This window comes from Pleurodeles waltl, chromosome 6 (genome assembly GCF_031143425.1).
Source record: "Pleurodeles waltl isolate 20211129_DDA chromosome 6, aPleWal1.hap1.20221129, whole genome shotgun sequence".
In the NCBI taxonomy this organism is placed as follows: Eukaryota; Metazoa; Chordata; class Amphibia; order Caudata; family Salamandridae; genus Pleurodeles; species Pleurodeles waltl.
This window is the reverse complement of record NC_090445.1, coordinates 247,170,648-247,194,876: the sequence shown is the minus strand read 5'-3', so window position 1 is coordinate 247,194,876 and position 24,229 is coordinate 247,170,648. Positions and strand designations below refer to the sequence as shown.

The following is a 24,229-nucleotide window of genomic DNA, read 5'->3' as shown; positions in this document are numbered from 1 at the left end:
TCAAAGTTCTACAATTCAGCATAACAACAACTCCAAGAGTATAGACAAAATGTCTAGCAGTAGTAGCAGTTTACCTAAGAACACAACACATACATGTCTTTCCTTATCTAGACGATTGGCTAATAAGATCAAGCAATTTTATACGACGTCAACAACACACTCAATACACAATAGAAACCCTACATACACTAGGGTTCACTCTCAACTACCAGAAATCCCATCTTCAGCCAGCACAGGTGCAACCTTACCTTGTTGCTATTATCAATACGCAAAAAGCCTTAGCCTATCCAAATTCACAAAGGATACAAGCTTTCCAAAACCTCATACCACAAATGCAGCCAAATCTACAATACACTGTAAGATTTATCTTGAAAATATTGGGAATGATGGCATCCTGCATAGCAATAGTAACGCATGCAAGACTAAACATGAGAACACTACAACAGTGCCCCTCACAGCAATGGTCTCAAGCACAGGGTCAATTGCAAGATCTAGTGTTGTTAGACCGCCAAACGCACAGGTCCCTTCAATGGTGGAATCTCAGCAATTTAATGAAGGGGCGGTCATTTCAAGACCCTGTGCCTCAGCCCACAATAACAACAGATGAATCAATGATAGGTCGGGGAGCTCATCTCAACAACCTTACCATTCAAGGGGAATGGAATTCAAAACAGCTAAATTATCACATATACCTTTAGAATTATTACCTGTGTTCCTTGCCTTAAAAGCGTTTCAACCACTTCTCAACCACAAGACTGTCTTGATAAAAATAGACAATATGACGACCATGTATTACCTAAAGAAACAAGGCGGGACACATTCATCTCGACTATCCCTTCTAGCCCAAACTATGGAAATGGGTAATTCACAATCACATTCATCTACTAGCAGAATACATCCCAGGAATACTCAATCAGCTAGCAGATCTCCTAAGCAGAACACACCAACAGAAACCCAAATGGGAGATTCACTCTCAGGTACTTCATCAGTACTTTCAAATGTGTGGGACACGAGAAATAAACCTATTTGCAACAAGCGAAAATGCAAAATGCCAAATTTTCGCATCCAGACACCCACACCCTCTGTCCAAGGGCAACGCTCTATGGATCTACTGGTCAGGGATATTTGCTTACGCTTTTCCCCATCTCCCACTACTTCCATTTCTGGTCAACAAACTGCGTCAGACCTCTCCCACCAAGATGCTCAGAGCCCCCACGTGGGCACGACAACATTGGTACACAACACTCCTTGAACTGTCAGTAGTACCTCACTACAAACTTCCAAACAGACGGGATTTGCTAACACAAAACAAGTGCCAAATTAGACATCTAAATCCCAGTGCTCTCAACTTAACGATTTGGCTCCTGAAGTCATAGAATTTGGATACTTGCAGCTTCCATTGGAATGAATGGAAGTTCTCAAACAAGCATGCAAGCCTACAACTAGACAATGCTATGCTAACAAATGGAATCGATTTCTTATTTGTACATATGTATATACATTTACATTTGCATGGACATCTATTTTTACTTACTATTTTTATATAACATTTATATTCTTACACTCTATCACTCCTTCTTACACCATTTTGCGGGAAAACAATCTAACAATGGAGTCAGTGCCCACGTGCAGTATGACTGAGAGGAGGAGTCACTCGATACCCGTGACTCTGAAAAGACTTCTTCGAATAAAAACAACTTGTAACACTCCAAGCCCAACTCTAGATGGTGAAAGCAACGCATAGCATGTGAATCTGCAGCAGCACATGCCACGAACAGATGTACACTGGGTAAGTGACATTTTACATATATGTGTATGTACACATATATTTGTTTAGATAATTTTTTATGTTCACATGTGACATTTTGTATGTGCTTTATTTTAAGTGTATTGATACAGTTTTTCTGTAGCTAAAATCTAATAATGCTAATTGTTAAAAATAATACCACACTCCGAGAAAACCAGAATATCCTAGTACCTTCTGAACCTGTGTGTCAACCCTAAATGTTGTATTTCTATTGTATTTGGCCCAAGAATACCGTTTAACATTTAGCCAGTTGACCATTGTCTTCAGTGCTTTGGATTCTCTGGGTCTTTTCAGAAGCTTTCCAGTTCCTTTCAGAAATATGGAGGATGTGTAATGTAATAAATGCAGGAATTTACTTTGAAGTAATCTGTATGATACTTAAGGGGGGTGCTGTTTAACTATTTAGGGTCACATCTTTTATTAAAGTCCCTTGAACAAAAGAGATACTTAAAATCCCAATGCTGTACCCCAAAAGCTGAGCTCAGAAACAAGGTACCCTTCCACAGGAAATGTCTTGGGTGCTCCTGGTCGTGGTCTTGGTGACACAATACCTCACACTGATGCATAGTTGGGGGAGACAATATAACTAACTGGAGTCCAGAGTCCAGTAAAGGACCCAGCTAAGTTTATGTTTTGGCATTAGGTGAACAGTGAGCGGTGTCTGTATCTTAGCACCAATTGGGCTTGGTTGAGATTTTACAACAGTGGGATCACACAGCAGACATGTGCATAATTGTTGACCACTGGTAACTAGGTTCTGCTTAGGGGAGGCTGTACCTTTGATTGGCCATATCTCTGTGACCATAGCAACTAGAAAGATAAGCTATTCCAGAATCATTGGAACCTCCAGCCAGTGGCTTCATATTCACATCGAGGTTTGAAGATTGATGTCCAACCAGATCTAAAGGGATGTGAGTACAGGCACACTCTGGGCATAGGGTGGAGCTGGGAGATATAGGAAGCTTATTGTCCTCAATGTTGCAAGGTGATTGGGCAGTTCTTTTACCCGGTCATAGCTCTGACTTTTTCTTGGAAGTTTTGTTGGGGGGGGGAAGTATTGTGAATCCTGGTAGGTCTCATTCTGTCTAGCTATCCCCACACTGTTAATCCTAGTTAGCTGGTCCTTGGCTTTCTTCCTGTGGAGGCTAGCTCCTTTTACAGACAGGTAGGGCTTCAATCCACGGGGCTAGCAGGAAAATGGTTCCACATGCATTCCCGGGTGTAGGTTCCTTGTGGCAGGAGATCAGCAACAATACAGGGGTTACGCTCCAGACTTTGGACCTGATTCAGAGTTCAGGGGATGGTTACTCCATCACAAACGTGACCTATATCCCGTCTGCTGTATTCCAGGTGTATTCTGTCCAGTGGCACTTGTAGTACTGTGTACAGGATATCAGTCAGGTCTGTAACAGAGTATCGCATCTGTCAAACTCTAAATCATGCCATTTGTTACCTTTTCACGTGTTGCTGGTGTACGTGCCTCCTTGGTGTTAGGAAAACTTGAACAAAATACTGTTTTGACGGGGTGGGGGAGTGTGTACTTATTCAGTTGTTTGGCGAGACAGCATGCCTTTAGCCAGCCACGGTGTCTGCATTTTTGTAGATGTTCAATTACTCCTGCAGTCCTAGACAAGCATGTTTCTGCTCTTGTTGCCCAAAATGCATGGGTTTTGTGCTAGAGTGGACAACCTGAGACCTGTTTGGGTTGGCTCAATTGGGGTTGTATTTTATTTTCCCTTTGTGGAGCTATCCACAGCTAAATAAATGCTATGGGATTGGATTTCGTTGCAGCAGGTGAAACCTAAGCTAAGACAAATGATTGTTTCTGGCTACCTCATCCTACTCTCCACCCCCCAAGGCCCTCCAAACGCCACAACCTTCATCCCACCCCAATGCCTCCCTCAAAGTAATACACTAGTTGCAATGTCGAGAGAGGAGTGTGTACGACAGTCTGCATTGCTTAAGATGGGCATTGGCAGCCAAGCACCAAGGAGACCACTGTCTGTAGTGCTTACATGCACAAACGCAACCACGGAACACAAAGGACTCCATCATTCACAAGGTAAACACGCAGAACAAGTGTTACAGGTTTCCTTCATGTTTTTATTTTATTTTATCACAGACATAATAAAGGCCTATCATCCCAGTTATGAAGGAAAGAAAGTGTTTTACGGCGCACTACTAGGCGTCCTCCAGTTAAGGTACAGGTGTTATATGGTTCCTGCGAGGTTAGTAGGACTGTGTATATGATCAGAACTTCATAATATAGAGAATTTGTTTACCTACATAATCAGTAATTGCTGGTTTGCGTTTGGCTGGCTCACCGTAACCCATCCAAACCCCTAAACTGACCAGGATAATCAGATGTTATGGGTAACCTCAAATTTGACACTTATCCCCAAGGAATTTGTGGAAACAGATCTAACCCTTTTGTTTGTTCACACTTGCATGCCCAAGCTAAACACATGAAAGATACGAAAATGCATTTTCAAAACCTTTATTGAAATGATGGTATTCTTGCATAAAAAGCATGACTTGTGATTATTAGAATGATGAGACATGTTACTGTAAATAGTATTGTTAGAATGGTAAACAATATAAATAATTCAACCACAGTGAATGTTACTAATGTTACATAACTCCTGTCTGTAATACAATACTAAAGAAAGCATAGTGAGAGTAACCTTCTGCCAGATCATTTAGTATAATCTAGCCCCCATACATTGATTTTAGGAGGCAGGAAGCAGTCTCAGTGTACAGATTATCTTCCTTTGCAGGATAGAGGTTGGAGTCAGCAGGGCTGATTCTCAGTCACAGATCAGAGTGGTTCCATGATTGACTGGCGTGAAGTGCTCCTCTCGAGTGTAGCATGTCACTGTTCTTGTAATAAAATACACTTCTTATCACACTGTGACAGAGGTGCAGAACTGCTACTATGGTTTGACTAGCCTAGATGGGTTGTCTCTTATCAAGCACAGAAAAAGAAAACAAAGGCAGCACATTTTGATTGTACTTCCCTAGACTCAATGTGCAGACTACAGGGCGGCAATGCCTTCCAGGAATCAGTGTGTGCAGCACATTCTTGTGTTAGTGTAAAAATATGTGAAAAGTCACAATTTAGAAAAGGTGTCCAGCTAAATCTAAAATGGAAACGTAACGCTTGCCATGCAACAGGCTTCTGTCTGAATAGAAACCCCATTGATACCAACATCAGACCCACATTTCCTGAGTACAGAGGGCATTATACACTCTAACAGGTGCACTTTGGGTGCCACCTAGCACCATAGCAGATCATTTCCAGTGGACTTGCAGGATTGTAGAGCTCACTCTGGAAAAACATACAGCTATCCAGAAAATGTAAAAGGGCGGTGCAGCTCAGCTTTGGAAAGCTACATGGAGGGCTTTTCAATCCAAATCAGATGACCATGGGCGCATCTAAATAAAGGGGGACAACCTAAATCTTGAATTCCTCTCTTATCTTGAGGATTTCTTACATTCCATCCTCCAGATTGCATGCTACATGTCTGTTTTTTTAATTACATTTTCTGAGGGAATGTGATAGGGGGAATCAATTAAAAGATTAGTGGACGGTATCCTCATGAAATAGTGGTGAGCTCTGTTAAAGTGTGAAGATTTCACTTGAAAGGAAACATGAATTAACTTCAGAACTCTAGTAGCACGCATTTCTGTCTTTTGAGGAGGGTTTTTTTTTGGAGTTAACAAAACTGTTTCCATGATCTGATAGTGAGCAAATTACTTTGTCCCCATGCCTGTAATGTGGGTCTGTTAACACCTGTTATTGCAGTGACATTACATGCTTTGTATAATACTTCACTAATGCCCCTATTGTCATTTCAGAGCGAGCTCCATGTGTCAAAGCTTTTCCATCACCCGAACATTGTGCCATACAAAGCAACCTTTATAGCGGATAATGAACTCTGGGTAGTCACTTCATTCATGGCATATGGTAAGTAGTGAAGGTAACTGCTGATCGGAGTTTCTCATTACAGTTCTACTCATTATACTGTAGATATGAAATAGTCATAGGAACAGCAATCAGAGGCCTCCTTGCTTCTAAATCAGTCTTCCTCAACATACCCCAATGACAACTGATGCAGCACATGGAAGTCATTCATGTTGTTGCTTGTGAAGAAATTTCTGGGGATGCCACACTGAGATACCTTGAGGATAAACACTTGAACCAAGATGTAGAACTGAAAGTCAATGAAAATGTAGCAAGGGCTTAATAAAATGTTGTCATGAGTTAGAAGATGAGTTTTGTAAAATGAGCACACATACCTCTTGAAATCCAATTGTATTTCCCTTTTTCCATTTGGACTGCATCTCATCTTCATCTTCGACGGTGTGCTTGCACTTTTAATTGTTAGAAAAGTAAGAAAAAATTCTAAGTTAGCCACATATGTGGACACTAGACCATATCTGCTTTTCTGGGTCTAGTTTTCAAAAACTGGCTACCCAAAAAAATGAAAAAGAGAAGATAAGCTGATTCTGTAATGATAGCGAAAAAGATAAAAGGCATAGGGCTCGTAGCATTATTGCTCTATTGGAAAAAGGTGGGCTAATGACTACAAGACACAGTCACTGAAAGATAATGGCAGATAGCTGTTCATGCTCACTGGGTAATGTGGAGTGAGGAAGAAGCAGATTTCATCCATAATTGACTAACTGGAGAAGAGCTATCATACATTAAAATGGAATGGATATTTATGAAAGGGCAAGTATGAAAGTAAGAGTGAACATGAACAAAAGGTGAAGTTAAGTAAGACTCTAGCAACGTGGATTGTACAGTCTGACCTGTGCAGCAAGTCTGATGTTCCATATAGGCATCTATGAGCCTGTAATTATGTTTTGGAGAGCATCTTTTGATATTTTGAAATTATGTCATTGGTCGTGTTCTCGCCCAGATGGGGTAGTTGTGCTTGCATGCAAGGCAGCCCTGTGAACTAGTGGAACAGAAAAGGCTCTTGAGTTTGAAAAACATCTCACTTAGTTATGGGAGGATGTTGGTATATGTTGATGCTCCTCTTCCCTGTTTTGATGGTTTCTTCTGGGTCAAAGAGGCGGTACCATTTTTGTTCAAACTGGGAAGTTTTTCTATTGTTGTATTTTTATGTCTTTATACTGGGCATTGCTCATGATGATCAACTGTAATTGGTGTTTTGTGCTGGTATTCACATTGTATTCACAATATTATTAAAATTAATAAAGAAAGATGATTAGGCAAAATATAAATATCTGGCTATGATAGCAAGGCCCATAGGCTCTTAAAATTACTAGACCCATAATATCTGAATAAAACAGGGCCTGATGTGCAGTGCCAGATTGGGAACAATATACCTCTTGCAGCCAACCCAGACCATCCTATTATATTAATTAGTTGGGCAAGTGTATTGCACTTCATTGTGCTAGAGTGAGATTTGATCGACTAAAGGAAACAGCAAAACTGCTCGTGATTTTTATGGTACCAGTGGTGGAAGAATGTCTTTCACAGGCTACTACACACCCAAAAAACTGCTGCATGATTATGCATTTGTTCATAAATACTGGTAATGAGGCTACATCAGGAAGTCCTGCATAATTGCAATGCATCACAGTGTGAATTTCAGATTCTCAAGGGCACAGTGATGGCAGTTCACATTTGGAATAGCCAAACCACTGTTGGACAAGTGATTTTAATCACTTTCTGATGATCCTGTTCAAATGATTAATATAAAATTGCTGCATAGCCAAGATTGCCTACCATAGTACGACTAAATTTGAGGAGTCTGTGTTTTAGAAGCACACTCATGGATTTACACTATATAAATTGAGTAACAATCTTCATCATGTTCCCAATTAAACCAGTTTAGGTACTAGTCAAGTACGAAATTTGCATTCATGTTGAAACTATTTACCACGCAAACATACTTGATTTCTAGGGAGAGTAGGGATTTCAGTGTCCCAAAAATTGCTACTGATACGTCAAGATGTAAAATTAATTCTTCAGTAGTTATTCATATTTGTACTGGTACTCATTTTAAGATAGTGCCCTATTCTGTGTTCAAAAATGTTTTTTTTTTAAATGAAAATGCATTTTTAGTCTCTACTTCTAAGTGTCCATGTGCACAAGGGATTTTTTTTCATACAGCCGCAATTGCCTTTTTTATGACACAGCCTGCCAGACAGTGCAGATGTCTGGTTTGGTAAAGACATCATGGTGACTTTCAGAAACTTGACCTAGAAATGCATTTGGCCTCTTGATTAGCATTGTGGTTTATAACTCTCACTTTCTGGCTTTCCATTTGCTGGCTTTATTTGCTTTGGGCTCTCCAGATTAAATATTTCCCTCCCTTTGCCTAAATCATGTATCTGGTAGAGACTTCTAGTTGCATATTCCTTACCATAGAATCTTCCCCAGGCATCAGACTGGATCCAGAGATTTTTCTAAGAGCAATACCCTTGCGCGTCGGTAGGTGGCGTCGGTTGACTCCGTAGGCGTTTCAGGCGGCAAGGTCGCCGTGATGACATTGGGAGTAGTACATAGACGCCGCCCTTGCGCAGTGATGTCAGTTGACTTTGTGTCGACAATGTCCCCGAAGACCGGGTTCAAGCCTTGTGAGGACTGCCATCGGACGATGTCGGTGACGGATCCTCATCGCGTTTGCCTGTGGTGCCTCGAGCGCAACCATGACCCGAAGTTGTGCTCCAAGTGTCGGGCCATGCACCCGAAGGCTTTGAGGGAGCGGTCCCTAAAGCTAATGACGGCCCGGCACACGTCTTCTTCGAAGTACTCGGGTCAAGGTAAGAAGAAGTCGAAGAAGTCCCATCGCTCTCCGACTTCACCCCGTCGCTCGGCGAACGCGACGCGGGACGAGCGTCCACGCACTAGACTTCCGTCCTCGGAGCCTACGTCTGGGTCAACTCCACGCTTACCCGATTTTCCCGGAGCGACCCCCACCCAACTTAAAGAGTTTTACAAGGCCATGCGCCTCATCTTTGGGCGTGCTGACCCCGATACGGCGCCTTCATTATTTAAGTCATGTATCTAGGAGCTGCAATAGACCACACAAGCACCAAACTTGCCAGACTTGAAGACCGGGGAGATTTTATACCTTAATTACTTTAGATTCTCATACAAGCTAGCTAAACATATTAGTTCATAATACTGATAGTAGTACAAAGGCTCTGGTAACCAGCATGATGTGAAGGCTTTGTAGGAAGTGCATTTTAACAATTTATCTGTAACACTGGCTCAATGTTCAATATTGTGTGCAATTTAAGTACCTGTCCATTATCCTCAAAATATGCCATATGAAAATCCTTTGTGTTTGACTAACAAGCGAATCCACTGAGCAGAAACTCAACCCACAAAAAAGTTATAAGAAAACTCTTTGGAACCACTGCCTATAACTCTTGGTGTATTTCAACATGCCATCCAAACCCCAGAACATTTAATGCCAGTTCAGGAGACCTGCCTTCTTAGTCCAAAATGCCCCACCCCATGACCTAATAGACTAACTCTTCTTAATCCTTCAACTTCCAGGACCCATAATGAATCACTAGTGGAACTTGGGGAAAAAATATACATTTCAGTGGAAAGGTTGGAACTTTACAAATAAAACGTAATTTTGAAAAGTACAAAGTGAAATGCTAATTCTAGCATATCACTTTGTCATTCTCGCTTGTAATGCATGCTCCCTTATTGTCTGTGCATACCATTGCTGCTTCGTAAGTCCAGTAGTCCATATTAGATTCTGTTTGTTGTAATCTCGCTCCTCCTGCAAATGATACTGACCTTAATTTTAGCTCCCATCTTCAAATGCCTTCACACATAGAGAATGTTTTAAAACGTTCAGTTTTGTTTATGTGTATATACTTAATTAATCTAGTAATATTATTAAATTTTATGAACCGACAGGGGCAATCATAATAGACTTCACGGACCCCCATAGTCTACTAATCACAGGTTAAGAACCACTGTAGCTGACAATCTTTGGTAACTTGCACAAATCAAGACTCTGAAATGGGTAACCATCACTGTAATTGCTGAACAGCATACAATGACTTGTGTTGGTACCATCTAATGCATTTCACCATGGTGAAACTAAATTTCCCACGCTTAAGCACAGGATCTTCAGTGGCAGTGTAGAAACCCCTGTCTTTCTGCCCTCCTCTGGCAGCAGCCATCATGTGGCCAGTGCATCTACACTCAGTTAAGTCAGTCATACTGGGCGCACTGCAGAACAGAGGTCTTTGATCTCCATCAGTGCACAAGTATCACATCCACGTGCTCAAGCTTTGTGCCAAGTGTCTGGTTCTCAAGGTGCTTCTGCCTTCCATCTGAGGTCAGTCAATCCAAATGTTGCGTAACAACACAATCTCAATATGGTATGTCAACAAGCTGGGCACTGTGAGCATGTGCTTCCTGTCTCTGAAGGTGCTAAGGCTATGGTTCTGGGTTCAGATGTTTGGCAAGAGATGAACCTTCTGCCAGGGGCCTTGAAAGTGTGCACATATTACCTCAGTTGGCATAAGTTGTAAAGCATGAGGGGCAACTTCACCTGGAGATAGTTCAGTCCATCCTCAATTGTTTGAGGCATTACTCTGGTGGACCTTCTTGCTGCAGAGTGGAAGAAGCAGTGCCCACAGTTCTGTTAAAAGAGACCTTGGTATATGTGCCCAGCCAAAGGTGGGACTTTCATCTCTACTGTCTGTTTGTCCCCATTCTACTGATTCCTCATGTTCTGATGAAGCTGTGTCCAAACTGTGCTGAGATCATTCCGATTGCGCCTGTTGGCTTCAGAGTGTGTTACTTGACTCTTTTCCTTCTCCCTGAGATCTCTCCTTCCTTTTCCGTTAGGACGGACCTTCTTTTGCAGAAGCTGGAGTTCTAGGTCTTGCAAACCTCCAGAGCCTCCGGCTCCATGCCTTGAAATTGAGCAGGGTAATTTGAGTTCCTTTGATCTGACTACAGATATGGTTGACGTCATCCAATGATGCATGGGGGTGCACGCTGCTCTCCCCTAAAGCATACTTGTTTGATGTTTTACATTTTGCTTTATTTCTTGCTCAGCAAGGCTTTACTGTGGACACAGTTAAAGGTTATTTTGGGCCCTTTTGACCTCTTTGTTTGCCAAACTAGCCTTTATTATTTAAATCTCATATTGCCATTGGCATATTTGTCCCCCCCCCCCACACACACCTCGTTCTCCCTTTGTGATGCCACAGTGGGATCTTAATTTGGTCCCATATTATCGATGTGTTCTCTTTGAACCTATTCAGAATTGTTCTTTGAGACTTCTGATATTATTTTTCTCATTACCAACAGGTCGGCTGGGCTTGCTAGTGAACTGCAAGCCTCATTGTTCAGACTCCATTCACTGCATTTTCCCTTACAAGTTGGTCCTTTCTTCCCCAAAGCCCCACCACCCACACCGCCTCTCCCTCTCCCGGTTCTGAGAAATGGTCATGTGTTTGTCATAAGAAGGCTCCTATCTAGATTCATGCGCTGCATGATATGTCAATCTCATCAGCCTGTCTCAACCTCCAAGGGCATGGGAAAAAAGGATGGTCAATTGAGGTCAGTGTGCCAGAATGGTGCCTTACGTGGCTCCATGATGTACGTCCATTGTGAAACTCAGAGCTAGTTCGGAGCCGTGGCGCCACCTGGCAAAGCATGTGAGCTATTGCTGTTTTTTCATATTCAGTCAGAACACCAAGCAGGGTCAAAGGAACTGTAATCTGCAGGTAGATAGAGTATCCAACAGAAACATTGTTACTAAAGGTTAGTAACGTGTTACTCCACTAAAAATGTTTGATACATAAATGGTATTATGCTCTATTCCTCGATTGGATGCAGGCAGAGTTGATGTAGAGAGAACCAGGATGGTGGTCCCATCATGGCGTGAAAGATAAACCTATGCTAACTGGCAAATTACTTGATAGTTCTCACATCACTGGTTGTTATAAGGCCAAATAGTGTTTTAATTTGGCTGAGAGATTAATAGATCATATGTTAGTATGTGATTCTACCCACTCTGTAAAATTGTATTGAAAACGCGTCTTGGGGCTGATGGAAAACAACTGAAGATAATGTGCATGTTTATTCTGCGTTTCATAAAAAACACTCTTCACTGTTTGCTTTATTTAGGGTCTGCAAAGGATCTCATCAGTACCCATTTCGTGGATGGCATGAGTGAACTGGCAATTGCGTACATCTTACAGGGTGTGCTGAAGGCCCTAGACTACGTTCACCACATGGGATATGTGCATAGGTAACAAAATGTTCTGTTTTAATCACTTGAGCAAGATTCTCTATTTGGCCACTAAGATGCATCTCCTAAATCCCAGTAATGTTTGTGGTTGGCCTGCCACTCGTTAATAATACTACAGCTTTAAGTGTGAAACAGGGAGTAGTTGTTGAACATTTCTGAACACTGCTGTAGGCAAGGTTTGTAGTGGGTGGGTTCATAATTTTCTATGAACAGTCCTTTCCTACGGCCTTCTTAAACTCTGAAGGAAATGAGTGTAAGCGATCAGTACTGTGACTCTGCCTATGCTGGAGTATTTTTTAATGTTTGTTAAAGCCATAGCAACATATTGATGTCAGGACAAATCTTGGAAGAGATTAAGAAACGAATGTCCCCTTATGTGGGGGAAGGGAGGATCTGTGGGGAAGGTGATGTTTTAAATGCCTTCATGGCCCAACTTGAATGTTTTTCCATTTGCTTCAAAGGAGTGTGAAGGCAAGTCACATTCTGATCTCCGTTGATGGGAAGGTGTACCTGTCGGGCCTGCGTAGTATTCTCAGCATGATCAATCATGGCCAGCGAGTGAGGGTGGTGCATGATTTTCCAAAATACAGCGTCAAGGTCCTCCCCTGGCTCAGCCCAGAAGTCTTACAACAGGTAACGCTACCGTAGAGGGAGAGGTGAGAGAGCGAAAGAAAAAAATAAGCACACAGATTTAAAGACAAGTTTACTACTGTGGTGATAATAGAATGGAATTACCAGGTATCATGTCATTGAAATGTACTATTGCATGGGAAAAGGGGTTAGTGTAATATAAAACAATGTTTAAAAGCACACAGAGCACTACCATTTTCTTTTTTTCCCCTTATTAAAGGACTAAAAAAAAAATGATACTGTCCTGATAGACAATATAGATTCTCAGACAAAAGCACAACGGAAATAAGGGTATTGTAGTCAGAAGGGTAGCATTCGCCAGATAGATTTTTCAGAGCATTTAGACCGTGTACAAGAAAAGAGGTCCGACACTGTGATTCAAACCTATAAAATACTCTACAGCGGCTGAAGGAGCAAGAGCAGCTCTTCTTTAGAATATTCCTCCTCAGGATATCTGAGGAGCAGCAACTTATGGCTTGAAAAACACAAGTACAGAACTGAACACACATGCAAGACGGGTAGCATTTAAGAACATTTTTTATACTGCTTTGTGAGGAAGTGGGGTGTATGAAATGATGTGGTTGGGTGACCTCAACATGTAATACACTTACCAACCCCTTTATGTTCAGTAGGTTTCGTCTGTAAAACCCTCAGCTCAGCCCGTGGTAGCTATGGCACAGAGCAGCAAGGCGTACACAGAGTAGCAAGTGTAAAGTATTTAAACCGCACCAAAATAATTGCGAAAGGAACACTACACCTCCAATTTATAAAAATAGGTTGTATTATTATAAGAATTTAGACACTAGAAGGAGAAAGATCCATAAGAGGATTCCAGAGATATAGATTTTACAAGCAATAATAAATCAATGCACTTTCACAGAACTGCAAACAAGCCTTGGTAAAGTCAACTAATTGCACTCTTGGAAATATTTTCAAGGAAAACGTGGGTAAGTGTCACTGCAGTTTCTTAGAAGTACTTGGGAAGGTCAACTAAGACAGGGAGCTAGTTTGGGGGACCTGCAAGAACCTCAAGAACAGTTAGCTTCACAGGTTCAGCAGTACCAGGCAATTTATCCGTATTGCAATGGATTCCTATGGAGTGGTCCTGCTGCAAGGGATGAAGGATGCTGAATATGCTCTAACGATGATGCGGATGTGACTCAGTCGATGGAGGTCTTTCTACAGGTATTCTTGGGTCCACGAAGATGGTGAGCTGGTTCTGTTTGCAGGGTTGATGTCCCACAAACTCCTTTCCAGTCTCTTAGTTGCCCATTGTTGTGGTCACAGGCCAATCCTTCCTGGGTCGATAACTCTGCTTCTGAGGGTCCCAGCAAATCCCCAATAGCACTCCCGGGCTCAGCGAACTCAAGTGTAACTCTCTGCATCGGGTCTTGGTTCTCGGTGCTGCACGGCTCCGCTGACAGTGACTTGAAAATGTTGGGCTGCCAACTTATCCCGGCAGGCTTCTTCAGCTGTTGTTTCCCTGTGCTGTGAACAGCTGGCCATTGGAGTTCTCTTGGCTTTATAGGGCGCTGAAGACGACTTCTCTAGAAGCAGGACACTGCAGGCACAGTCCCTTTCTTGCTAGCCACCAAATGCAGTAGGTGCAGTCAGCCTCCCTTTACTGGTCCTTAGGTGCAGCAGGACAGTCCTTCTTCGGTCCTTCTTCCAATTCAGTCACGATCTGAGCTCTGGGTGCCAGAAAGCTCTGCCCTCAGTTCTGTTCAGAAAGTGCCCTCAGGGTGGGTGGGATGCTGTTGGTAGCCAATGTCATATCAGATTCCCTCCCATCTGGTGATCACCTCTTGTGGAGTGTGGCATCTGACTATGCCAGGATGCACCATTCTGCCCACTCCCAAGATGGTGAAATCCCTTTCCTGGTATACAGACCTCACTAGCCCACCCCAGGCTCCATGTGTGCCCAAGAAGGCACAGTAGTTTTAAAGGCAAGAAAGTGGCATCTTCGCTAAAGCTGCACACTACACCAAGTTACATTAATTTCTACTTGAGATACAAATCAGACTTAATATAACTGGTTGTTTGATACCTTAGATTGCCCACTTTTACATGCACTGTTCAGGAGTTTGCACCGCTGAGGATTTAGCATGTAATCCTTGCCTTGCCAATTGGGAACCAAGCCTTTTCACAGTAAAAACAGTTGTTTTGCAGGTTTTACTCTCAGGCCATGTAAAGCACATGGCCTGTCTGGGTAATATGATGCACCCTGTCTAGGGCTTGGTAGGCCTGCCAGAGCGGTGACTTACACACATGTCCCTGGGAAGTGGTGGCTTTGCCATTACATTCAATGGCAAAGTCGGGCTAGCAGTTCACGATGGCTCTACCCGTCGGCAGTGGTGGACTGGGGAACTTGTTTTACTTGGGGGACCTCCAGTGTGCCACAGTCAGTGCTGCAAGCCCTGGGGTGCCCATCTAACGTACATGCCCTGGGTACCAGGGTACCATTTACTAGGGACTTACAGATAAGTTAGCTATTTCCACCTGGGTATAGCCAATTTGACATACACTTTAAGGTCAGAGCACTGAGGCCTGGTTAGCAGGTGTCATTGCACTCTCAACTTGGGGGTGACCATACAAAACCAGTCATTTCCTTTCATGCTTCCACTTCTAACCTTCCTCCAGCATAATACTACTTGTACCTTTATGCAAAGCAATTGAGCATAAACCTATAATGAACCATACTTCAAAAGACACTGTTACTTAACTTCAGCATTAGTTTTGCTGCTTGCCACAGTTATAAATACACAGGTGACATGCTTGACCTCCCCATGGGGTCGAGCATAGATTATTTTTTTACTTGTGCACATTGTAAGATATACGAGGCCACAAAAACACAATAAAAAATGGTGGAGATATATCATGGGGAGATCTCATAACGAAGGTGTGCCCATTGTTATCTTAAACAAAGAAAAAACCTTTCTTTGAACTGAATGTAGACTTTTTGGTCCTTATTACATGGTGAGGTATGAAAAACATGTGAACCTATTACATCTTCAAGCTTGAAGGCTATTGTTGGAGGTGATGAAGGTTTTCTTACTCTGCTTGGTTTCTTCTGTGATGTGTTAAAGTCGTGTTGTTGTGAATTACAATGAAGGATTGGGCCACTGCTTTGGGTCTGTCGGATGTGTATATTAGTTTGTAGAAATAACGGAAGACCATAGGATGGAGCAATAACAAAATAATTTTTTTCCTGTAGAATCTGCAGGGCTATGATGCTAAATCAGATATTTACAGTGTCGGAATCGTCGCCTGTGAATTGGCGAATGGACATGTGCCATTCATGGACATGCCTGCCACCCAGGTAAGCCAGAGCCTACTAATGCTCATCTGCCAAAGGACTGCTGTGTTCACCGGGGCTACTGGTATACTTTAATGTCATGCATTTAATAGAGATAGCCAGTCTATTATGCTAATCTTTCTTCTTTTGCTGAATATAGAGTTTTAGTTTAATTGCATCCAATTTTCAAATCCCTTTGTTGCTCTTCATCTTAACCTTTATTTGAGGGGTGGCCTTGCTTCTTCTGGGGAGAAGGCTCATTTAATTTTAATTCCATCTGGAAATTCTGGCAGAACTTCAAAATTAAGCATGCTAGTTTGGAATTTAGAGTGATGCATGGCAGTAGTGTGTTCACTGTGCATTGAAGCTGAGCAGTTCTTTATACACTGACCAACAGAGATGAAAACCATTTGCACGATTTATCAGCCCAGACTTGTGTGACAGTTTTATTTTGTAACGGATTTTGTGTTGAATGTTAAGTCATAATAACTGAACTCACAGACAATAAGTAATAAACTCTAGTAAAATTAAATAGTACAAAAGTTAGGATCCAGTGGAGATTATATAAAAGACCTAAATGTATGCATTTGAATTGTCAGTGATTCGTGGTGTCTCATGCAGACCCCAGAGTTTTCTCATAAATCTGTTGGCTGTATTTGTTTTCCCAGAGCTAAAGCCTATCAAGCTACAAACTTTGTGGTTCATTTTTGTCTACTGCTGACTCTTATGCAGAAGGAGTTAACACAGGATCTATGTTTCTGTTAGGTAAAGTCATCTCACGAGCTGTAAATACCTGGTTTTGTGATCACCCGTTAAATCAGTGAAGGGTACTCATGCATTTAGATAATTTTCCATCTTTTTTCCCCATTATGGACAGTGCCATATTTCTCTCCTCTCTCTGTGGTTTGGTGCGATTAGCTATAATTTTTCAAGATTTTATTGTTGTGTTGTTGAATGTTAATTATTGTCATAAAATGTGGTATTCTCAAGATTGGAAGCCACCAAACAGCATATGGTATTATGTGTATAGTTAGTTAGAAGGTTCTGATCATTTGTGTCTAGTGTGCCGCCATAATCTTAAGAGGGTGTAAGATCTTTGGTTTTCTAGAATGGAGAGTCACCAAAGAACTGCTCTAGGGTATCCCTGGAGAGAGATTTACAAGCTACAGGTCTTTTGCGCGCCACATTTGTTCTTGTTAAAGAGCTGTGACGAGATAAGAGCTTTGGCTCCTTACCCAAACATGATGACGAACAAAATAATATGAAATAATAATTTATAATGTGAACCAAAACACAATCTCGTGTACTCTTCAGTTTGCAGTAAATGTTACATATTGTGCACTCTCCTGCATTTACTGTTTGAATCGTAACTTATTTTTGTCTTAAAGACCTAGGCCCTCATTACAACCCTGGCGGTCGGTGATAAAGTGGTGGTAATGGCGGGAACTACTGCCAAATTATGACCATGGCGATGCAAACTCAGATAGCCACTTTACCACACCGACCGCCAAGGCGGAAACAACAGCCACCACAGCGGTAGCCGCCTACAGCCAGACGGAAGACAATGTTCTGCCCACCGTACTAAGACCCCGGAAACCGCCACCTTTTTCAGGGCGGTACCAACGACATCAAAAGCCTTGCGGAAACACTGCACAGAAGGGAAAGAACTCCCCTTTGGAGACACAAGAAAGAACCACGCGCCATGGAGTCCGAGCTGCATGTCTTCTCAATGATTTTGTATGTCCTGCTCCACCATGAACACCAACAACAGCGAAGACGACCACGGTAAGTACAACCACCCAACACAAAGGGGAGAGGGGAGGAAAAAGAAAGTGACACATACATGCAACACACACCCCCCCACCCCCAATACAATACACACAATCAGCTGCAGTAATAAAACATATTTACCCCGTACCCCTGATGAATAATGTAAGGACAACAGGAATGTGCTATAGTGAGTGTAATAAAATCAACACAGTAGAAATACGAAAATGCAATGTAACTGTTCTATACATATGTACAGTTCAAGGGACACTGCCCACCCAGTCCTCCTTGTGCGTGGGCCACAGGCCAAAGTCCAAGGCCCCACCTGTCAGCTTCAGCAACACGGATAAAATACTGCAGGGGGTCATCATTTGGAAAATAGGCAGGCACCTCAGGGGGGCGGGAGATAGGGTGCACCTCAGCCGGCAGATAAACTGGTTCTGGAGGGGGTAACATGCCCTGTGCTTGATCCTGGGGAGTGCAAGGCCACAGTCTCTCAAGTGGGTGACTTGCCAACATGCTCTGGAGAGGGCAGCGTGCAATGTGCTTGGTCCTGGGGAGTGCAAGTCCACAGTCTCTCAGGTGGGTGACTAACCAGTGGGCAAGATGCCCATTGCTCTGTCCTGGGGAGTTCAAGGCCACAGTCTCTCGGGTGGGTGACTTGCCCACATGCTCTAGAGGGGGCAACATGCCCTGTGTTTGACCCTGGGGAGTGCAAGGCCACAGTCTCTCAAGTGGGTGTCATACCCAATGGATTTGCAGGGGGCAGGCCGCACAGCAGCCCATGGAGGCAGGACTATATACTGTCCGCCGGCGGTGATGGCCGCTCGGTGGTGGTAGTGGTGCTGCTGGTGGTGGGAGGCTCCAGCCCATCCCTTGCTGCCTCGGATGGCTGCCCACTGGTGGTGGTGGCGGTGGTGCTGCTGCTGCTACTGGTGGTGGTGGGGGGAAGCTCCAGTCCATCCCCTGCTGCCTCGGATGGCTGCCCACTGGTGGTGGCGGTGCTGCTGCTGCTGCTGCTGCTGCTGCTGCTGCTGCTACTGCTACTGGTGGTGGTGGGGGGAAGCTCCAGTCCATCCCCTGCAACCTTGAATGGCTGCCCATTGGTGGTGCTGCTGCTGCTGCTGCTGCTGCTGCTGCTGCTGCTGCTGGTGGGGGGAAGCTCCAGCCTATCCCCTGCAGCCTCGGATGGCTGTCCACTGGTGGTGGTGGGGGGGAGGCTCCAGCCCATCACCTGCAGCCTTGGACGGCTTCACAACCATGGTTGGTGGTGGGGGCTCTGTCTGAGTCCCTGCCCCTGGCTCCTTGACCTTCCTGGCGGCAGCTGGTGCTGGCTCCTTGGTCTTCTGGGCCGCAGCTGGGATAGGAACCCTTTCATTGATGCTGCCTGGTGCATGCTCATTCACCCTGTGCATAGGTGCCCTGGATCCTTTCCCACCACAAGTGGGTGTGGAGATTACTGGGCCCGTGGACTGGGTGGCTGAGGTGCTTGCCTGGGTTTTTGCCACCCTGGCCAGACGTGAAGGACGAGGGTGGAGGGGTAGGGAAGAGGTCAAGTTGGGCAAGGAAAAGCTTTTTAGGGACATTGGGGCGGGAAGAGGGAGAAGGTTTGGGAGTGAAGGAAGAGGGAGTGGTTGTAGGAGGTGTCTGCTGATTTTGGGTGCAGGTGCATGGGCTGGATGCTGTTGGGTGTCTGAGTGCTTGTGTTTGTGTATTTTAGGAGGGGGGGGCAGACACAGTGGAAGAGGACACGGGGGCGTGTGCATGGCTGTTGTTGAGGCGTCTGCCATTGAGGTGTGTGTTCTGCTAGGTGTGGTGGTTATGCTGGTAGTGGGGATGATGTAGTGCATGCAAGTGTGAGTGTAGACAGAACTGGGAGGGAGGTGGAGGAGGAGGGGGAGACAGTGGAAAATGTGGATGTTGGTATGTGCATCTGGATGGTGTTTATGTGAGTGCCTGTGGGATGATGTGTGGTGCTTGTGTTTGCCTGTGCCACTCTTGTGTGTTGTCTCGTGTTCATGCTGGTCTACCTGTGTGCTTGGGATAGGTTTGCGTTGAGGAGAATGGGATTGGGAAAAGGAAGTTGAAGGGAGGAGGGTGGAAACTGGGACAATGGCTGCCATCAGAGAGGAGGTCAGAGCCTGGATCGATCTCTGTTGGGCCGCCAAGCCAGTGTGAATGCCTCCAGAAATGCATTTGTTTGTTGCATTTGGGCTGCCAGCCCCTGGATGGCATTCACAATGGTTGACTGCCCTACAGAGATGTATCTCAGGAGGTCAATAGCCTCCTTACTCAGGGCAGCAGGGCTAACTGGGGCAGGGCCTGAGGTGATTGGGGTGAAGATGGCCATTCTCCTGGGTGAGCGGGCACGGGTAATTTGCTGAGGGGCTGCTGGGAATGTGGTGCTGGTACAGGGGTGGCGGCTGTACCTGTAGCTGGGGTGATCACACAGGTGTCCACCACCACCAGGGAGCTTCCATCGGAGGAGGTATATGTGTCAGAACTGTCCCGTCCAGTCTCCGCTGTCGTGCTCCCCTCGCCCTCCGTCCCTCTGGTGCCCTCAGCGTCGGTGGACTCTGCCTCCTGGGTCCTGTGGGATGCAGCTTCCTCTGTCGCCGGTGCCTCTGCTCCTCCGCCAAATGATAATGCACATACGGTCAGGGTGACAAAACAAAAAGGGGGCGGGGAGAGACAAAGGATACACCTGGTCAATGGCTGCACCAGCACCACAGTTGACGTACACACCACTCACACACAGTGAACAGCCCTATGCACTATGTATTGCACTACCAGTTATTTTGCTAGCCACCAAGGTGTGGTTAGGGGCACACACCGCCAAATGCAGCACACCTGGGACACACGCAGCCCTGACCAGTGGTGGATGCCTACGAGCTAGATAGCAGGATTATCCCTTCAGGACCCTTGCCAACAGGGGACCTACTCTGCAATGTCAGGCCTAGCCTAGGGGCAACCACTGACACACATCCCCCACCTGGATACCACCCTACCATGCGTAAGTTGTAATGATGGGCACTGTACTCACCCCCTTGTGGCTGCTGTGATGCCCTCAAGCGCCCATCCAGCTCAGGATAGGCCACCGCCAGTATGCAGGCCATCAGGGGGGCGGTTAGGGTTTGATGGGCACCCCTTCCTCGTTGGGAGGCCATCCCGAACTCCGCCGTCTTCTGTGCCAAGCATCTTGGGTCCTCCCACCGTTTCCAACAGTGGGTGCTCCGCCTGCCATAGACCCCCAGGGTCTGCACGTCCTTGGTGATGGCACGCCATATACCCTTCTTTTGATGGGCGCTGACCTGCAGAGGGAATACACGCAGCAAAATAATTTGTCACAGTCCTGCCTATTATACTTCTGGCCCACCATACCCCTTCACATTACCATTTCCACATACATGGCCCAGCATACAACCAGTACGTCTCCCAGAGGACACCCATCCCCCCCCTTACACGAGGCCTTCACACACCACCTCAGGCATTCATGCCACATGCATCGTGCTCACAGTGTACTCACCTGTTGGTCTGGAGGCCATACAGCAGTCGCTACTGGGGTAGGACCCCGTCCACCAGTCTCTACAACTCCTCCGAAGTGAAGGCAGGGGCCCTTTCCCCAGTCACACGGGCCATGGTAGGTTCCAGACACAGGTCACATCAGCACATGCAGTGTAGGTCCTCTCCTGTTAAAGGTCAGGTAGCAAGTGAGGAATCAGATAGAAGATGGCAGTCACGTCTGCAGCGGTGCATACTGTGACTGCCGGCGTACATCACTATTGGCCACTGTACCCCATAGGGCCCAATGTTAACCAGTGAGGAGTTCCCGACCGCTTCCCGTAATGGTGCTCAATGTCAGCGGAATTACCTCTCTTCAATCTGTCCCTCCATACAGGACAGGCGGATGCCATTTCAGGGGGAAGGAAGGGCAGGTCCTTGATAAGAAATGCGTCACAATTAAAAAAAAATGACATACAGGACATATCCCACTTACCCATTAGAAAGTGACATCATGCATTGTACTGTTGTGGCTTCAGTGTTTAGTTTGTGACCGGCTCCTCACTCCTTTGTCCCTTAGATTGCTACTGCTGCGGATGAAAAGGAGATGGAGACATACCCCTGTGTACAGACCCCAGTAGACTTGGCAGTCATGGAGGACAGGCACATCATTCTCACCTATAGACTTGACAGTGCCACAATCACAGAGCTGTGTGCCCAATTCGAGCCTGACCTGATATCTGCTATCCGTCACCCCACTGTGATTTTCCGCCCCCCCCCCCCCCCCCCCCCCCCCCCCCCCCCTCTTGTGCAGCTTCTATCAGTGCTCCATTTCCTGGCCACTGATTCTTTCCAAGTGACAGTGGACTTGGCAGCAGAAATGTCACAGCCAATGTTCTCAATAGTGCTGACCAGAGTGTTGTCTGCCCTGATTAAATACACATGCAGCTACATTGTATTTCCCAAGGTGGAGGATTTGGCCACAGCGAAAGCTGACTTCTATGTAATGGGACATATCCCCAATGTAATCGGGGTGATTGATGGAACTCATAATGCATTTGTGACCACCACTCCCTGTTACAATGAACAGGTGTACCGAAAATGTAAAAGTTTTCACTCCATGAATGTACAGATAATGTGCTTGGCGTACCAGTACATCTCCCATGTCGATGCTAAGTATCCTGGGTCGGCGCATGATGCCTTTATCCTGAGGAATAGCAGCATTCCAAATGTGCCAACTACAGAGGCACAGGATGTGGCTAATAGGTGAGCCTTCATTCCCACCCAGTAGGTGTTGGTGTATGGGTATGGTGTTGGCCATATGGGATCGTGTGTGGCTAAATGTTGTCCCTCAATATTGCAGGTGACTCTGGTTACCCAAACCTATCATGGCCACTGACCCCTGTGAGGAATGCCAGGACAAGGGCAGAAGAATATTATACTGAGCTGGTGTCTTGCAGCTATGGAACACACCTTCCCCGTAGGTCGTTCCACCTCTTCCTGATGTCATCCCTGGTTCTTGCGTGCTTACCCACAATTCTCTGCCATAGCTCCATCTTCCTAGCAATGGATATCTGCTGCACCTGTGCTCCAAATAGCTGTGGCTCTACCCTGATGATTTCCTCCACCCTGACCCTTAGACCACCATGACCCTTAGCTCCTCCTCTGATCGGGGGTGTCTTTGTGTTGCCATGGGTGTTGTGTATGTGAGGGTGTGTAAGATGATGTGTTGGGTTGTGTGATGTGGGGTGCGTGGGTGGTGTAGGTAGTGTGTGGCTCTGGTTTTGTCTGTGGTCGTGATATCTGTCTCGTGCCAATGGTTTGTATCGTAAGGGGCTGTGGTTAATGTGGGTGTGTGTTTTATAGTGGTGTGGGTGTGGTGTGTATATGGGTGTCCGGTGTGTGTAGTTTAAATTGTCCAATGTGGTGGTGTTTTGTTGGAGTGTGTGTATTTTGAGCAAAGCGGTATGTACCGCCAATGGTTTACCACCATTGAATGTCCGCTGTGGTGATTCGTGGGTCATAATGTGATGGGTGTTGTTCTGTTGGCATAACGGTGTGGGTTTTGATACTGCCAGTTTATCACTGACCTTTGGTGTGACGGACTTGTGTCTGTGGCTGAATAGTGACGGATTGGTGTATGTGTGTCATAATATGGTGAACGGATATCTGCCGCCGCAGTGGGATGTTGGCAGCAGTCAACATGGTGGTAAGTGGGACTCACCGCAAGTGTCATTATGAGGGCCTTAGTTTTCGTTTCAGGTGTGCATTGAATGGCTATTGAGCACATTCCTTGAAACTTGGTGCGCAGGGACATGCTTTTTTTCTCGTGTGGTGGCTCTCCTTATCTTTGTAAAGCTGTACCAGCCCTAATCCATGCATTTTGTATACCCTGCCTTACATTTGTCCTTCAGCAGACTCACCAGTCTGATGCCTACTGAAGCTACTCCATCTCCGACTAAAAGATGTTAAGAACACAACTTAGCTCTCACCCTCAACTGAGTGAGGAAGACTGCTTGTTAACTTCCATGTAGTAGTTCATTTAGTCCTCCATAAATTTGACTATCGTCATGCACGTGACATGTAGGCAAAGCGTTTGTTTTGTGTATAGGTGTGACTGTATTCGACCTAGCCAGTAAGTGTTCATTGGGACTTCTACATGCATGTTTTCACAATACAGTGATTTCCGTATCTGACAGTCCTTTATCTATAGTGTATGTGACAGCCTGTTTGTTCCCACTTTAAGATCCATCCCACAGAAACACTAATTCGCTGAAGGGCTGGATGAGTATATCCCATCTCTTCCATTGTCTGGTACAGGTTTCTCCAGTGCTCAGTGAAGCGCACTCACACCCCATTTTGTGCTGCTTATTTCCTCATAGTAAGGTTTTTGACTGCACCAGTCTAAGGTCAATATACATCCAGGCCGCAAATACTTCATATTAGCCTCACATC

General features: G+C 45.1%; 1 protein-coding gene across 4 annotated transcripts in view; it reads left to right on the top strand.

Annotated features, from left to right (window-relative positions):
- Window positions 1-24,229, top strand: part of STRADA (STE20 related adaptor alpha) — a 145,852-nt gene that overhangs the window by 70,467 nt on the left and 51,156 nt on the right. For all 4 annotated transcript variants that reach the window (XM_069238023.1, XM_069238024.1, XM_069238026.1 and 1 more), the window contains 4 exons: window positions 5,666-5,774; window positions 11,958-12,081; window positions 12,543-12,714; window positions 15,926-16,030. In XM_069238023.1, coding sequence (XP_069094124.1) covers window positions 5,666-5,774; window positions 11,958-12,081; window positions 12,543-12,714; window positions 15,926-16,030 — 510 coding nt within the window. The remainder of the gene's footprint in view (window positions 1-5,665; window positions 5,775-11,957; window positions 12,082-12,542; window positions 12,715-15,925; window positions 16,031-24,229) is intronic.